This window comes from Diadema antillarum, unplaced genomic scaffold (assembly GCF_040938485.1).
Source record: "Diadema antillarum isolate AM-2024a unplaced genomic scaffold, OU_Dant_1.0 scf00000029, whole genome shotgun sequence".
Classification (NCBI taxonomy): Eukaryota; Metazoa; Echinodermata; class Echinoidea; order Diadematoida; family Diadematidae; genus Diadema; species Diadema antillarum.
The window spans coordinates 2444838-2464082 of NW_027270918.1; the positions used below are offsets into that span (position 1 = coordinate 2444838).

At 39.2% G+C, this 19245-nt stretch overlaps 1 protein-coding gene across 1 annotated transcript in view; it reads left to right on the plus strand.

Moving 5' to 3' along the window:
* LOC139739042 (pecanex-like protein 1) overlaps window positions 1–19245 on the plus strand; it is a 136182-nt gene that overhangs the window by 23704 nt on the left and 93233 nt on the right. The window contains exons 3-6 of the mRNA XM_071649658.1: window positions 12245–12359; window positions 15986–16175; window positions 16885–16977; window positions 17652–18938. Of these exons, the coding sequence (XP_071505759.1) occupies window positions 12245–12359; window positions 15986–16175; window positions 16885–16977; window positions 17652–18938 (1685 nt within the window). The remainder of the gene's footprint in view (window positions 1–12244; window positions 12360–15985; window positions 16176–16884; window positions 16978–17651; window positions 18939–19245) is intronic.

Genomic DNA, 19245 nt, shown 5'->3' on the forward strand with positions numbered 1-19245 from the left:
GCACAGTGTTGTACAGTGGTTGAAGGCTACAACTCTGTATGGGTTTTCAAACAAGAAGTCCTTAGTTCAAGTCCTGCGTGATGCTTTACCCCATTTATGTCCTTGTTCAAAGTTTTTACCCATGATGCCCCTTTTCACACCAGTGTATGACTGGGTACCAGGCAGTGAGCACTGGGGTAATGATAATGGTGGGCCCACTGGAAGAACAGTGTTAACAATGAATAAGCTACTGTATACGCCATATATTTAGCAAGTCTAAATTTTCGCGAATCGGGACTTCCTGATGACTTGGCGAGTGGTTATATTCGCGAGCGTGGATTACTGTACTGAATGGAGAAATGTATACATGTGCGTCACATTCATGTTGGGATCAGAGTCATTATTTTTGTGTCTTTAATTTTGCGAATAGCACTTGACTGGCGAAATTCACGAAAATAAGAACCTTGTGAAATATTTGGCGTATACAGTACTCATGATTGGAAAATAACATCCAGTATGTCTGCTCATTTATTCAGTACACCCAATCATAAGCAAACTTTCAACAGTTTTCTGTCATCTTGCTCATTTTCCTCATCAGCATTCTGTTTGATTCAGAGGTTTGAATTCTTAGTCTTTTTGATGAGAAATTTACGCAGGCCTTTAGTCCTAAGTTGTCATTTCATTGTAGTGTAACGATATTTCAAGTTCTATGAATAATCTGAACTGCCACGGTCTCTGGTACTTTAAAAAAATGAAACTATGAAAAAAATGCAATTGATCAAAATCAATGAGGGAAAAAATGAAAAAGTGACAAAAGAAATTGGGCATGACCAAAGTTACCATATATTCTACTTTTTTTTTTTGGTGAAGAGTAGTGTTAGAATTAACCATTTTGAAATGATTTTGAATGGAAGAGTGATATTTTGTTTGTTGAAATTTTTGCTATTAAATATCTTGTTGATGACAGCACAATTTTCAAGGGTATATTTGTTTTGTTGGTTTTTTTTTATTCAACGGAATACAAAGTGCATGTCTTCATTTGAATGCTAGTCAAGTATAACATGTAGTTCTGTTTAAGGAAGCTTCATAGATTTTGGAATATTATAGCCAACACAATGTTAAACAATGCCTTTAATGTGGTTCTGTTTTTTGTTATTGCAATCTAGTCGGTTTTGAAACAACAGCGTGTTTGTTGGAATCCAGTGGACTTCGGACTTCCCTCACTCCTTTTCCCTTAGTCCCATACAATACTTATGGTGCCATTTGAAAAGTTCATATCCAGATCAATAGGGCTGCATCATGCACGGGTATCATTGTAATGTTTAGTACTGTATATTTTATGATACATTTTACTGTGCTTTTATTTTCACGAATTTTGTGAGTCAACTGATTGGGAAATTGACAGATGTGCTGTATATACCAAATTGTTAACCTGAAAATGGAAAACAGACCTTATTTCTTATTCTTTTATCTAGGTTGTTAATCACAAATTAAGTCACTCGCAGAATTGTCATACAAGTTCCATATGCACAAAATATTATACACACATAACATATATGGTCCTTTACAAAATGATTTGTGTGTGTGTGTGTGGGGGGGGGGGGTATTCAATTCAATTCCCTTCAATTGTCTATTTATTTCCAACAAGAAAAGAATACATGATACAAAGTGGTACATGTCAATTCGACTTTCATCCAGTTGGGGAGAGCAGATCATTGAACACAATACAAAATATATGCACAAATGGTATTAAAGTGGAAAAAAGATTACTGGTAAAGATGGGATAATATTTCTCATAACCTTCCAGCTATCATGTTGTATGCGCATAAACTTGATTGAAACATTGAAGTTTTACAGATTTACACCATGTTTATTGTCACCCCCCCCCCCCCCCTGTAGTTTTGTGAAAAGCTACTGGCTTCTGTACAGTAAGGCCAAAAAAAAAAAATTGTTGCATTGGCGTAACCCGCCCGACCCTAAAAATTCCGCCGACCCCATGTTTTTTTATTATTTTTTTTTGCTATCGATATCAAATATTTTGTTGATTGCGATCGCGATCGCACAAACCCGGAAGTGGAAACGGCTCTGGGGATATCGGATGTACGAGGGAGAGATCTAGCGCCTCGCATAAGCCTTCCTTGATCAGTACGTCATCTGTTTCCAACACGGACACGTACTCTAACAAGATTTATTCAGTGTATACGTAGCATTCAGACTGCGATGTATTGTGCACAGTTTTGCCATAGGTTTCTTGTGTGGAGAACTTACACGAATCTGTATATGTGGGACTGTAATAGAGATCGCTGTGTGCGATGAAAAGATCGTACATATGGGTCAATTTGCATCTATCTTATCTAAGTCAAAATAGTAAAATATGAAGTGAAAACATTCAGGATAGGGATTTCAACATCTTTAAATTCTGTGAAGGGGTATAATTCCAGTAATATCGGCCTCATAAATGATTTGTAGAATAGATGAACACAGCACATTCGGTGCAGCAGTTGTAACTGTTTACTGAGCTGAGCACGAGTTTTACACGTAAAATGCAGGTAGAAAAAAAAAAAAAAAAAAAAAAAAAAAAAAAAAAGATCCGCCCGACCGACCCTATTTGAAAATCTCATGTTACGCCAATGCAACAATTTTTTTTTTTGGCCTAAAGACTGTTTGAGGGTGTGGCCTGCAAGTACCATACAATTGTAGGGTGTACCGCATTTGGCAGCCACAAACTACTGTGCATTTTAGCATTAATTTAAAGGAAGAAACAAAATACAGCCAATTTGATCAAAATTAGACTTGTAATAAATAATGTTTACTATAGCGTTTTGTCGTTTCATATTTTATTCATGAAATGTTGATACATTGTACCACATGTACAATTGTACATCACAGGCCTACATGTACCAGTACACAGTGGCAACTGCATACCGTGTGCAAGTCAGATACATATGTATGTCGTTGCCTCACATGTGTTTCAATCTTCACTTAAATTTCCATTTTCAACAAGACATCAAACAAAAATATCTCTTTTGAATTAAATGTTTGTTGTGTTGCAATAGAGTAGCGACTGCGACTTTGAGAGGGATACAGTAGGTATGTTTAAATACTTGTTTTATCGCTGACTAAAAACATAATTTTTAATGATATTGTTATAGGTGCACAAAGCAATGGGAGAGTTATGAGTTGATGATGTCATCACCACAGCTCATTTGCATATGGTTGTGACCAATAGCATCATTTGGTTAAAACTGTGAAACTTTTATTTGCACTCCATACACATACATAGTATACCTTGTACATGTAGCAGCTAACTATTTGTAAAAATACTAACTGTAGTTTTCATTAGTCATTTTAGCCTGTGAAAACTGTTTTTGATGCATGAAATTCTACATATTGTAATTCTTGAAATAGTTTGTGCTCCTATGCAAAACAATCCACTATTTCTTTATAGTAATTTTCATCAGAATGATTTAATAGTAAAGTTATACACTAAAGACGTGTTGGCAGCTAATGTGTACACAACTGTCTTGATTTAAGTCTGATTTTGCTGAAACTTCTATCATTTTGGTGAACCTTAATAACCTCGATCTGACTTCCTGATGTCTATGTGAATGTTGTGTATTTCTAAAGCTGCTCTGTAGCACGCCACTGTGGCAAGAAAGAACATGTTTCAGCTATTACAAACTCTGCATGTCGTGCACGAATAGGTGATGGTATTCAACCATGAATGGAACCCTCGCTTGCAAATTATAGTGGGGGTGGGGGGGGGTGGGGGGGGGGGGGAGGACATGACATGAAATCTAACATGGTGACCCAAAAGGTCAACTAATTCTGCTGACGTGCCTTGTATGGAATTTGGTCTGTTGACATTTTGTTTGACTTAAAGTGTGTAATACAAGAAGTACCATTCCGCTATAAAGATACATTACTGCACTTTGCAGTCTGCCTGTGAAGCCATGAAGAACAGACCCAAGCAATGAAATTTTTATCTTTCAGCCATGATGATTATATATCAGAACTTATTGAGGATAATGGTAATGGTAGTGATTACAGAAATATTGACAATGGTAAACTTATGATACTGACAGTCAGTAATATTTGAATAGATTATGTATTAAAATATTAGTGCCATTGCTCCTACTGGTACATTGTATGCTTCTACTACTACTACTAATACTACTACTACTACTACTTCTACTACTGCTTCTACTGCTGCTACTACTACTACTGCTGCTGCTACTACTACTACTACTACTACTACTACGATCTGCATACTACTACTACTACTACTACTACTACTTCTACTACTTCTACTACTGCTACTACTACTACTACTGCTGCTGCTACTACTACTACTACTACTTCTGCTACTACTTCTGCTACTACTACTATTACCACTACTACTTCTACTACTGCTGCTGTTACTACAGTGTAGTACTACTAATGATATCATTACAGGTACCAGTGCTACTATCACTCATGATCTCAGTGAAGTAGACACAGTCAGTGAGAGTGAGAGGAATTGAGTTTTCAGTTGAAACTGGCTGAATATGATCGCCAAATCAAGAGCAGTTTTCCTTGAAAGCTGTGGATTTTGATGGAAAGGTGCATCCATCTTCTGTTGATAGCTCGATACATTCTACTACTTCAGGAGTGTGAATAGCTATAAATAGCCATGATTGCAGCCACTGTTGTGGAGTGTGTTGCTAAACATCGAGTTTCGAGTTTCGAGTTTCGAGTTTCGAGTTTCGAGTTTCGAGTTTCGAGTTTCGAGTTTCGAGTTTCGAGTTTCGAGTATCGAGTATCGAGTATCGAGTTTCGAGTTTCGAGTATCGAGTATCAAGTTTCGAGTTTCGAGTATCGAGTTTCGAGTTTCGAGTATCGAGTTTCGAGTTTCGAGTTTCGAGTTTCGAGTTTCGAATCTCAAATTCAAATTTCAAGTTGCAGATTTTCGTTAATTGGTAATTGAAAAGCCAGCGATAAATCGGGAGCCTGTGTCTCCTTCTTTGTCATTGAATACTTCAAGCCTTACAGCAATAGCTTTGGAATCTGCGCTATTTTGTTATTGAATTACACTTTTACTGCAATTCCATATCAAATTTGTGTGATTGAGTTACGTAACAAGTGTACTGTGCAACCCTTAGCATTTGCAGCAAAAAAAAAAGAAAAAAAAGAATAGGGCCCATGTCATTATAACGAGATCATCGGTCCGACTAATTTACTTCATTATGTCGAGACAATTGTATCCTGACACATGGAATACAACCATAATTGTGCATTTATTAAAATGCCCTGGTGCAAACTGGTTACATGTATAGACGGATAATATGACGCGATATTGATGAACAGAAAAAGTACATGTGACGGGGAAGTGCTGACCGTAGGGAATTTACTCGCGAAAAACAAAGCAAACTGTTATTTTCTAGGCTTGTTATCAAATGTTTTAGATTTGACGATGCCGTAATGATATCGCAGACGGGACCTGCCTTTCGTTATACGATTACATAGCTGCTATACCTTGACCGCCGCGTAAAGCACCCGACTTTAAAAAGAGAAGGAAAAGAAGAGGATAAAAGAAGATGAAAAAGAATGGTGAAACAGAGTTGTATCGCTCTAACCCTCCCGAAGCCGGTTGGAAGAATACTCTTTATGTTCGGCAATTTGCTTAAATGTCTTTGGAGTTCAGGTCTTTGTCAGACATCTTCATTTATTCTGAGTATATTATCATTATATTTATGATCGCCCTGCTCTTCCTGCTGTTATTATTGTCAGCGACAAAGTATTTGCAATCGAGCAAGAAAGAGGTAATTAATTTTTTCCTCATTGTCGATTCAGGAGATTCAAGCATGGCACAAATTCGAGTTCAAACTTTGTCAGCGAATTGCTGCTTTCCTAAAATAGCAATGTGACATTTTGTGATTGAATTATAAGTATGTAGCCCTTGTCTGGTGCAACATTAAATAACATGTCATTGTACTGTGTTAAAGTTTAAATAGTCTAAACTACATTGTGTAGGATTGTGACAAGAGAAAGTGGGCACTAGACCACACATTCCTGAGCACTGTGGTCACTACTGGTCATTCAAGGACTCCTTCAAGCACACGCCCTGTGTTCTGACAGGTTCCGAAGTCCAGACTGTGTGGTTGTCATGGCAATGCACATGATATATGTATATACCAACTTCTGGTAGGAACCTGCGTCATCACCCTTCTCTCTCACTCTCTCTCTCCCTCTCTCTCACCTCCCCCATGCTTTATTCACTCCCGCTCTTGGTTCCAATCTCCCTCTGTCCCTGTCTCCCCTTATTCTTTTAACCTAGACCACTTTCTCTCCCTACCCCTCTCTATCGACGGATCGTCTTTTCTTAGAATATATAGGGTTATTCATTTCATGCGAAATGGTGTCTTCCATCTGATGAAGCAAAGTTATGCAAGTATTAACAGTATGATATTTGAAAGTAATTAGTTTTAGAAAATGTTTCGTGTATTATGTGTATGAAAGTGTATTACATTGTGGTAAAACCAACCAAAAAATACGCTTCAACTGAAGACTCCACAAAACCCTCAAACTGCAGAATACCGTCCATCTAATTGAGCAAGATGGTACGTCTACCTCATGTTGCATCATTTTGGCTCAAACTTTCTCTTCTTTTGCTTCTGCTCTTCAAGGTGCGAGGATGTGTTGAGCATCCCAACTTTTGACAGTCTTCACAACTTTTGGTATTTCAGGTCAACCCAACTACATTGACGTGACACAATGGCACGTCGAGAAAAAATGTCTGCAATAAAATCAATTTCTTGTAATGGCTCAACTAATGCAGAGGATGTACAAAATTTCGACTTTATTATAGGAATTCCTTTGGCAAAACTGAACCATATTGTAAGTAATGTATGATATTTTTTTTTTATTAGTACCATTAAAGCAAGATATACATTTCCTTCAAAGACAGTTGTCTACGTAATTCAGCAGTCATGGTAGGGAAGTTATTTAACCACTCCTTGTCAGCATTCTGTGTGGTGAATGTTGATGTTACACGCATGTATTTTCTCTGTAGACCGAAAGGTTTGGATTGTGCTAAGTCAGTGTAAAAGTCAATTCTGTCTTGCATCATAAGTTTGTCTTTGTCATTGAATTGCAGCTTTCCTACCATAGTAATGGAACATTTTTTGATTGAATTGTGAATAGATTCCCCTGGTCTTTATAATCTCAGCGAAAAAAGGTTTGAAATTGGGCAAGAAAGACTTGACTCGAATTTTGGCCATTTTCAAGTCTAGACTCGAAAATGGCCAAAATTCGAGTCAAGTCTTTCTTGCCCAATTTCAAATCCTTTTTCGCTGTCAATATAAAGATAAGGACAATCTATTCACAATTCAATCACAAAATGTTACATTGCTATAGTAGGAAAGCTGCAATTCATTGACAAAGTTGAAACTCGAACTTTTGCCATTTTCGAGTCTAGACTCGAAAATGGCCAAAATTCGAGTTAAGTCTTTTTTGCCCGATATCAGATCCGTTTTTGCTGCCAATATAAAGATCAGGATAATCTATTCACAATTCAATCACAAAATGTTTCATTTCTATAATAGGAAAGCTGCAATTTAATGACAAAGTTGAAACTCGAACTTTTGCCATTTTCGAGTCTAGACTCGAAAATGGCCAAAATTCGAGTTAAGTCTTTCTTGCCCGATATCAAATCCGTTTTTTCTGCCAATATAAAGATCAGGACAATCTATTCACAATTCAATCACAAAATGTTACATTGCTATAGTAGGAAAGCTGCAATTTAATGACAAAGTTGAAACTCGAACTTTTGCCATTTTCGAGTCTAGACTCGAAAATGGCCAAAATTCGAGTTAAGTCTTTCTTGCCCAATTTCAAATCCTTTTTCGCTGTCAATATAAAGAGCAGGACAATCTGTTCACAATTTAATCACAAAATGTTACATTGCTATAGTAGGAAAGATGCAATTCATCGACAAAGTTGAAACTCGAACTTTTGCCATTTTCGAGTTTAGACTCGAAAATGGCCAAAATTCGAGTCAAGTCTTTCTTGCCCGATATCAAATCCGTTTTTGCTGCCAATATAAAGATCAGGACAATCTATTCACAATTCAATCACAAAATGTTACATTTCTATAGTAGGAAAGCTGCAATTCAATGACAAAGTTGAAACTCGAACTTTTGCCATTTTCGAGTTTAGACTCGAAAATGGCCAAAATTCGAGTCAAGTCTTTCTTGCCCGATATCAAATCCGTTTTTGCTGTCAATATAAAGATCAGGACAATCTATTTACAATTCAATCACAAAATGTTACATTGCTATAGTAGGAAAAATGCAATTCACTGACAAAGTTGAAACTCGAACTTTTGCCATTTTCGAGTCTAGACTCGAAAATGGTCAAAATTCGAGTCAGGTCTTTCTTGCCCGATATCAAATCCTTCTTCGCTGTCAATATAAAGATCAGGACAATCTATTCACAATTCAATCACAAAATGTTTCATTTCTATAGTAGGAAAGCTGCAATTCAATGACAAAGTTGAAACTCGAACTTTTGCCATTTTCGAGTCTAGACTCGAAAATGGCCAAAATTCGAGTTAAGTCTTTCTTGCCCGATATCAAATCCGTTTTTTCTGCCAATATAAAGATCACGACAATCTATTCACAATTCAATCACAAAATGTTACATTGCTATAGTAGGAAAGCTGCAATGCAATGACAAAGGTGAAACTCGAACTTTTGCCATTTTCGAGTCTAGACTCGAAAATGGCTAAAATTCGAGTCAAGTCTTTCTTGCCCAATTTCAAATCTTTTTTCGCTGAGATTATAAAGACCAGGAGAATCTATTCACAATTCAATCAAAAAATGTTCCATTGCTAAAGTAGGAAAGCTGCAATTCAATGACAAAGACAAACTTACGATGCAAGACAGAATTAACTTTTGCACCGACTTAGCACAATCCAAACCTTTCGGTCTACAGAGAAAATACATGCGTGTAACATCAACATTCACCACACAGAATGCTGACAAGGAGTGGTTGAATAACTTCCCTACCATGACTGCTGAATTACGTAGACAACTGTCTTTAAAGGAAATGTATATCTTGCTTTAATGGTACTATTAAAAAATATCATACATTATTTACAATATGGTTCAGTTTTGCCAAAGGAATTCCTATAATAAAGTCGAAATTTTGTACATCCTCTGCATTAGTTGAGCCATTACAAGAAATTGATTTTATTGCAGACATTTTTCTCGACGTGCCATTGTGTCACGTCAATGTAGTTGGGTTGACCTGAAATACCAAAAGTTGTGAAGACTGTCAAAAGTTGGGATGCTCAACACATCCTCGCACCTTGAAGAGCAGAAGCAAAAGAAGAGAAAGTTTGAGCCAAAATGATGCAACATGAGGTAGACGTACCATCTTGCTCAATTAGATGGACGGTATTCTGCAGTTTGAGGGTTTTGTGGAGTCTTCAGTTGAAGCGTATTTTTTGGTTGGTTTTACCACAATGTAATACACTTTCATACACATAATACACGAAACATTTTCTAAAACTAATTACTTTCAAATATCATACTGTTAATACTTGCATAACTTTGCTTCATCAGATGGAAGACACCATTTCGCATGAAATGAATAACCCTATATATTCTAAGAAAAGACGATCCGTCGATAGAGAGGGGTAGGGAGAGAAAGTGGTCTAGGTTAAAAGAATAAGGGGAGACAGGGACAGAGGGAGATTGGAACCAAGAGCGGGAGTGAATAAAGCATGGGGGAGGTGAGAGAGAGGGAGAGAGAGAGTGAGAGAGTGAGAGAGAAGGGTGATGACGCAGGTTCCTACCAGAAGTTGGTATATACATATATCATGTGCATTGCCATGACAACCACACAGTCTGGACTTCGGAACCTGTCAGAACACAGGCGTGTGCTTGGAGGAGTCCTTGAATGACCAGTAGTGACCACAGTGCTCAGGAATGTGTGGTCTAGTGCCCACTTTCTCTTGTCACAATGTCCTGATTATCCTACACAATGTGATTATAGTTTAGACTATTTAAAGTTTAACACAGTACAAAGACATGTTATTTAATGTTGCACCAGACAAGGGCTACATACTTATAATTCAATCACAAAATGTCACATTGCTATTTTAGGAAAGCAGCAATTCGCTGACAAAGTTTGAACTCGAATTTGTGCCATGCTTGAATCTCCTGAATCGACAATGAGGAAAAAAATTAATTACCTCTTTCTTGCTCGATTGCAAATACTTTGTCGCTGACAATAATAACAGCAGGAAGAGCAGGGCGATCATAAATATAATGATAATATACTCAAAATAAATGAAGCTGTCTGACAAAGACCTGAACTCCAAAGACATTTAAGCAAATTGCCGAACATAAAGAGTAATCTTCCAACCGGCTTCTGGAGGGTTAGCGCGATACAGCTCTGTTAGTTTCACCATTCTTTTTCATCTTCTTTTATCCTCTTCTTTTCCTTTTCTTTTTAAAGTCGGGTGCTTTATACGCGGCGGTCAAGTTATAGCAGCTATGTAATCGTATAACGAAAGGCAGGTCCCGTCTGCGATATCATTATACGGCATCGTCAAATCTAAAACATTCGATAACAAGCCTAGAAAATAAGAGTTTGCTTTGTTTTTCACGAGTAAATTCCCTACGGTCAGCACTTCCCCGTCACATGACTGTACTTTTTTCTGTTCATCAATATCGCGTCATATTATCCGTCTATACATGTAACCAGTTTGCACCAGGGCATTTTAATAAATGCACAATTGTGGTTGTATTCCATGTGTCATTATACAATTCGTCTGTTGAGAATGAGAAGGGCGTTAAGTTGTCTTGAACACTATGAGTTTTGTGGCAACTTAACGCCCTTATCATTCTCAACCGAAGCAATTGTCTCGACATAATGAAGTAAATTAGTCGGACCGATGATCTCGTTATAATGACATGGGCCCTATTCTTTTTTCTTTTTTCTTTTTTGCTGCAAATGTTATGGACTGTACAGTACACTTGTTACGTAACTCAATCACACAAATTTGATATGGAATCGCAGTAAAAGTGTAATTCAATAACAAAATAGCGCAGATTCCAAAGCTATTGCTGTAAGGCTTGAAGTATTCAATGACAAAGAAGGAGACACAGGCTCCCGATTTATCGCTGGCTTTCCAATTACCAATTAACGAAAATCTGCAACTTGAAATTTGAATTTGAGATTCGAAACTCGAAACTCGAAACTCGAAACTCGATACTCGAAACTCGAAACTCGATACTCGAAACTCGAAACTCGATACTCGATACTCGAAACTGGAAACTCGATACTCGAAACTCGAAACTCGATACTCGATACTCGAAACTCGAAACTCGAAACTCGAAACTCGAAACTCGAAACTCGAAACTCGAAACTCGAAACTCGAAACTCGAAACTCGAAACTCGATGTTTAGCAACACACGTTGTGGATGCATGAATTGTGACTAATGCACATGTACGATACGTCAAAAGCTGCCACCATTTGTGTTTCCTGGTCTTCACCTACAGTACTGCATAATTTGTATTGTAGGTCTGTACTGAAAATACAGTGTTCAGAGATCTGTTAGCATTATTGTAAGTGGTAATAAATAATGGCTGGATATCATAATGAACAACTGCCATTGCCAGTGCAAAGCCTGTGCAATTCCTAGGTAGCCATGTGATTTATGAATAGCTGGGTATGTGATATGATATCAAATACTGTTTTAATGTGCCCTCTTGAAATGTCACGATCTACTCTGTTGCTGTTAATAGCGTTTAGAGCAACGGTTACATGTCATTATTTGTATCTTGGTTAAACCATGACAAATATTGCAATATATTGGCATGATAAAGTTAACAATAAACCAAGATATGCTTATGGTTGAGGGCATATTACTGGAACTAAGGAAAATGTGCAGTTGAAAGTCAACATGATATACATTATTAGATAAAAATGAATGTTTAAGGGTAATGCTTATGATTTTTTTTTAAAAGATTTGTCAACATTATAGAGGAATTTTATTCATTTTCCCCTTTAAATGAAAGCATTGGATCAAAGTGAAGAGTTGTTGTAATGTACAGTTTGTCTTAAACCAGCCAAATATCAAGAATGCTATCAATGTCCATTTCAATTTGGGGAAGTTGGTTGATGGAAACCATGGAAAATAATTCAGTTGAAGTTGCAAGTTTTCAGTTGTTTAGGATTATGATTTTGTTGCAATTTGTTTCCTTTTCTACCCAGGGAGGACAGTGATGCTATTGAGATGGTGGAGCTGAACTCCAATCGCCCAAATTACCAATCCGGCACCGCCTCCTCTAGGAGCAGGACCGCATCATCCAACAAGAGCACCAGAGTGGTAAGGAGGAAAAATGTCCATTCCATTTTTGTCTAGCCCACCGGAGGTGTGGGGAGACTAAGGGATCGCCTGCGGCGTCTGTTCATCCGTCGTCCGTCCGTCGTCCGTCCGTCCGTCCGTCGTCCGTCCGTCCATCGCCTGTCCGTAACGCTACAAAAACTTGAATGACTCTCTACTGAGGATATCAATTTCAATCAAACTTGGAGGGAAGAGTGGTTATACAAAGTTACACATTTTGCCAAATATGAAGGTTACCACAAGGCCAAAGGTCACAGACAGGGGTCAACGAACTTTTAGGGCCCAATGTTAAGTTTTTATGGCGCGTTTTGATTATGGCTCATAACTTTTGATCCCTTTGTCCGTTTGTGACCAAACTTGGACGGTAGATGTCCCTTGGGGAATTAAAGGTCATCACAAGGTCAAAGATCACAGAAAGGGGTCAACAAATTTTTAGGGCCCATTGTTAAGTTTTCATGGCGTGTTTCGATTATGGCTCATAACTTTTGATCCCTTTGTCCGTTTGTGAATGGGCGAGACACAATTTGGCTATTGCCTTGTTGTTATTGTAGTGGGTTTTTTTTTTTGTGGTTTTTTTTTCAAACATCCCACATGTGGTGCAGTGCTGTAGCAGAGATGCCATCTGCTACATTATGCACTATTTTGTACTGTCTTTTATTGAAAATACTACAGATTTTATGGAAAATATTGCTTTCCTAAATTGTGTTACTACGTATGTCTGTTGCAGGGTGGGTAAGATATTTTGTATTCCACCAATGGGGCCTACATTTATATAATCAAGTTTACATAAAAATGTATTTAAGGAAGCCTGATTTGATTGCAGCTTCCATGAATAATCATTGGTATCAATTAGTCATGACCAAATGAAGAAAATAACAGAATAATTAGGAAAGTTGAGGAATAGAATATAAAAGTGCAATAACCATAGTTGATTCACACTGTTTGAGTGGTCACACTTCCAATTTAAGTACACAATCATATTTGTCAATGTACATGCAAGACATGAAAAAAATAAAGAATTGGTCATGATCACAAGGGAAAAAAATAACACAAAATACAAAATCGCAACTGTTTGATGTGCTATAAAATTTTGTTTCATTTTCACTGCTGTGAAACCAGATCCATAGACCAATAGACACTTGAACCATACATACAGTATAAGCATATTTCGCCCTACTTTACCAGCAGGTAATATGTGTACACTATTCTTTTGGGGTTAGTGCTAATCTTAGCTCGAAGCTGCTTAGCACCCCCTCCCCCGTAGTCTTATGTGGCTTTATTGCATCAAATACCTTGAAAAAGACAGACATTTGTCTAGGCTGTGTGTAGGGAGACATCCCTTTCCACAGTAACTGGATGAGTCATTCATGAAGGTTATATCAATTGCATTTTGTCTTCTTCTTCTTCCTCATCATTAGTATCACAGGCTTCTCTCCCATGCAATAAGTGTGTTTTTACAGTATACATACGTACAGTAGATATAAAGCAGTCTGAATTAATCTGCCTCTGAATGCACACAATTCCAAAAGAAGCCATGCTTTTTGAAATATAACAAGCATGGCTTCTTTGGAGAGAAGACATTACATACTTGAAGAGACATATGTTGTAATTACAGTTTGCAGACAGTTGTTGTGAAAGGACCAAATTTTGACATCAGCTAACCTACAGGATGATTCACAAATTTCAGAACAATACATTCACAACTACAATGTATGCATCCATAAACATGTTTGTGTATGTGTTGGTAGCTATTGAAGTACTACATGTGGTCTTCCATCCAGTTTCAAGGACATTCATGTTACTGCATGATTAAGCAGTCATTTCATAGTTTTGAAAACTCTCTCTGAATGCACTGACTGGCACCAATCAAAACTGAAAGAGTTGTGTTTTTATACAATTTGTGGCATGTGAGGTGATACCAATAAGCTTTGTTCTAATAAAACTGACAGCAGCACACTTGTTACTTGTATCAGTCATACCAAAACAGCATGTTTATTGTGATAAGTACGTCATACATTCACTTTAGCGACAGATGTTTCAATGATGCTCATGGAATTACGATATTCATATCATATCTAAATTAACTTTTCTGACGTGTTTGGAAAGGAGGAAAATAGTGCTCTTCTACTAGAATGTCCACTTAAGGGAAGTAGAAATGACAGCCACTTCAGACAGATGCTACAAACTAGAATAGATGGCTTTTCTAATTCATAGTTGTGGAAGCCACTGCCACATTTAGCCAGTGGCTCCACTAGGTTTCCAGAATGATTATAGAATGGGTTCAAGGGAATCCTGCATTCTCATTGGTGGAGAGCTGTGCATCAATGTTCACTGGCAGCATGTTTGATATTAAGTAATCATTGAGATCACTGGCAATAGCCACTATAGATATGCTATCATGCACTTGTAGCCAAATAGTCTGTGCACTTGGCAAGCGTTTACGCACTTAGCGAGAGATGACTGGCTATACGTACCATGATAACAAGTAGCAAGAGTTCGCGTGCTTACAAATGTAGCAAGCATTTGCGCACTTAGCAAGAGATGGCTAGCAGTAATTACTGGAACATGGTTTGAATCTATGGCAAGCCAAAAGGAATTGCATCCAGTAAATGTGCCATTGTAATTGTAGGGAAAGCAATTCAAACAATCAGGTTTTCTGGCAAAAATTAGTCCACCGTCCTATAATACAAATGATGTAAATGTCTTTTTGTGCATCAATAGGAATAATGTGTATGCGGTAACTCTGGAATCTGGTCTAAACCCACCCGGCTACGCCTCATGAGTTAAACAATTCCATAAATAAACTGTACCTTATACACACAATTCCTACTGATGCACTCGTACCCGTGCATCATTTGTATACTGAGGGACTGTGTTTGTGAGGAGGCGACTTGTAAACTTTACAAAGATATATCAAACAAGCCTGACTTTTGCCTCGCATGCATAGATCTCCGCAGCAACACGAAGCGAAAGCATGCTGAAAGGAAGTGCAGTTGATTTCCTGTGAAAAGCTCAGTCAGTGTTTGGCAACTTCCACGTTTTCTGCCGAAATGGTATTCCCCAGCGCAGTTAATGCTGTCATCAATGTCATTGTGTAATACACATTTCAAGCCGCGCTTTAGCTTGGTTGGCGTTGATTAGTTTTCACTGCAGCCCAAACATGATTCAGGAGATTGAGTGAGCCATAGATTCTAAGCGGAGGAGATTTGTGACCTTGCGTGACACAAACAGCATGTTATGTCATGTCCCAATTTCCTGGTGACATCTAAGGAACTACAAATAGAGGAACTGGTAGCAATTCGTTGTTATAATGTATATTAAAGGGATGGTGTAGTATTGGTTGAGGTGAGGATTCAGCTTTTAACTTTTTAAAAGATACTTAAAAACCAATGTATGAAATGTATTAAGCGAGCATACAATTCTAAGAGGAATTCAAAGTTTATATGATCAAACTTGTTTTTCTTAAATGGCTGAGATATCCAAAAACAAAGTTAAACAAAGCGATCCTAACAAAAGTTTTGGGAGGATTTTTTAGTGGTCATAAGTGACAGGTGGCCATTATAAGGCAAGTTTGACTGTACTTTCCCTCCTTGTCATCATCCACACAGAGCGACGACACCCTTGGCAATGGCAACATCGAAGTCGAGGTCCACCAGAGGAAAGACCTGGCGGCATTGGAGGAGACCCTGCTTCAGGCCCTGAGTGCCATCGACAAGAGTCACCTGGAAAGCAGTCCTACCCAGGAAGACGGTCCCGAGAGTGCAGAACCTTCCTCCTGCGATGAGACCAAAGTGCAGGGTGAGACACAAAAATCTTCCAAGACCATCTTTGAGGATAGAAAGTGTCATCTCGTTGAGAGTCCTAACCACAAAGGACTTTCAAGTTGTGATCTTGGGTGATGATCAGTGCTATGGCAGTTGATCAACAACATGTGTAGAGTTTACTTTGTTTTCATAGCTCTTCACTTCCGCATCAAGAAAGTGTCTCAAATGTCTCTCCCTTGAGGTCAATGCAAGATGGAAACTTGGCAAAAGCTCCCCGCGTTTTTTTCCCCATGTGTGGGTGGCATAACATTTTGTAAATCTAAACATGTTAAAAGGGGAAGTATTTGTATGCATGAATTGAAACCACAACTTTTGATGAACTCGTATCAAATCTGTTTAAGTAAATCAATCCGTGCTTCATACACTTTCTATTTGAACCAGACAGGAAGACGGATGTAAAATGAGCTCTTAGCGGACTGCATCGAGTATGAAAATGTTGAGAGCAACAACCTCGAAGAAAGTACAAATAACCACAAATGAGTGTTGATGACTTTAAAAAGTCATGCATAGATTAAATAGTTTACAGCCATTGAAACATGTAAATGAAATCCGCAAAGTTTGCGATCGAGATAGTAAGCAGATTAGGCAGTGGCTTATGCAAAACTTTTTATTGATGAAGTTAAAGGAATTCTCTTCAACTCATGACAAATATCAGCAACATGCCTTTTCTTCAATCCTTGTAGGTGCAGCTGGAGGTACCAGCGGGTCCCACTCCCCCAAGCCCACCATTAGAATACAAGATGATGAACGGGGACCGTCAGTTGTGTGGTTATGTGGTAAGTGTCACAAGATGACACCCATTAGCTGTTTGATGAGGATCCTAATCTCATTGTGAAGTGATTTTTTTTTTCTTTGATTTTGCATGAATTATGATGAATTGAAATATTAATTAGTTTTGACGACTGTGTATGTGTGGTATATCTCACAGTTTGTTTCTCGGTATATTTTTGTAAATTTCACGAGTTGATAGATACAAGACTTTGTATTTCTGAAATTTACATCTGGCAAAATACTGTATGCGCCAAATATTTTGTGAGGTTTATATTTTCACAAATTTCATGAGTCAGATGCTATTTGTGAATTTAAAAACACGCAAAAATATGAACTCTGATCCCTACATGAATGTGACATTCGCACATACAATTCTCCGTACAGTACTGTACGGTGTACACCAAAATTGTGGATTTAGTCACTCGCAAATTTGTCGGGAAGTCCTGAATCCTGAATCTATTAGACTCGCTAGATATATGGCGTATACAGTGTTGCCTGTAGTAACACTTAAGTTCCTAGCAAAAAAAAAAAAAGAATGCACGCTTACTCAGCATGTTACCAGAGTTGGTGTTGCAATTCCACTGTTTTGCTCCAACAGGTGCCTGTTATTGACCCTGATGGGAAATATTTTGTTGGAATCAGTCAAATGTGTTTGTCATATTTCTCTCTGCTTATACAGAAGAAGCAGCTCAAGGGACAGATGAGCATCGGGAGGGGAAGAAGCAGAAATCGTCAAAGGGAAAAGCATCGGCCAAAAGTGGGAAACACAGGACTAAAAGCTCAGGCCCGCCAAAGAGCGTGAGTAGTCAGGGTGTGTCCACCTGTGCCCAAGATGAGGACGCTGGAGACGCAGAATCCGCGAAGGCGATCGATCGCAAGCGCGGCGCATCCAGTCGATCGCTGGAGAGCGACCCCTGGGTGTTGAGGGCCGAGGAGTTGGCGTGGGAGGACGAGTTGGCGATTATGGAGCCAGAGCTGTTTGGACCCTTAAAGAATGGCGTTAGCAAAGCCCCTGCCCCGTCGGGGAACGGCCTCACAATAAGGATTTTTGGTGACGGGGACAAGGAGAGCGAGCCCAGAGAGACGCCCGTGGCCGCTAAGAAAAGTGATCTGGAGAAGTCTCCCACCGTCGGCACAAAGCGCATTAGGAGGTCACATTCTGAGTCAGACTCTGGAAAGGATGTTCATAGAGTGATTGATTTTAGGACTAGTGGTAAGGGTTGTACGACCTGCAGTGAAATGCAAGGAGTCAAAGATGCTAGTCATAATGCCAAGGAGGTTAGTAAATCCCTAAAGACATCGGATGAGCCGAGATCAAGTACGAGGTCTAGTTCAAAATCGAAACATAGTGACAAGACAGGGAAGAAAGATTACCCAATATCCACCATTCCTGCATCACCGCTAGAAGACACCTGGGGGCGCTCTTCGAGAAAGACTCGGCACTCCAGCGGTCCAAGCACATCGGGTGGTAGCGGCACAAAGCGCGAGAGTAGCAAGGACAGTAAGAGGAAATCCAAAGAGAGCAGCAAGAAGCGGAAGCACCACTCGGGGTCCATATCCACAGCAGACAGACTCAACAACAACACCGAAGTCAGTTCGGAGGGGGCGTGTGCAGTAGATGACAGGGAGAAGAAGGCTTCTCGCCACCTGCCGCGCGAGGATTCCGCGGAGCGCTTGGAGTCCATTGCTCTGGAGGACGTCAGCCCAGACTCCAGGAGGCACAGCGGGTCCAGCAACACCCTGACCCCGGAGCACCGCCGGCGGAGCCACTCCTCTTCGTCCAGCGCCAGCTCGGGGTCGGACGACAGCACGGTCATCTCTGAGCGCTCCGCATTCCTGGCCTCCTCGGCCACGCCCAGCACCCGCAGTACCTCCAGCTCCACCGGTCTTCAGTGGTTGTTTGGCCTGGAGGGGGAGACGCCCATCCAACACCTTAGCAGTGGGAGCAGCCCATCCTCATTCAGGCGTAAGTTACTCACTGGTTTTGAAGAACTACTGTTCACAGCTGTAGTTTAATATATGGTCATCATGGTCATTGAAAAAATGCCTATGACTCTGTGAATGAATGTACTGCAGCATGGTAACTTCATGCTACTTCCCTTTGATCACTGGGTTTTAGCTCACCTGAGCTAAGTGCTTTAGAAACCCTTAAAGGAAAAGACTGATGATTGTAAATATAGCCTGTGAGAAGGTAGTTACAATTCAGTCAATGACAAGGTGCACCAGAGGGAGGCTGCATCATGGTGACATCTCTCTTTAAATTCTATGTCAAG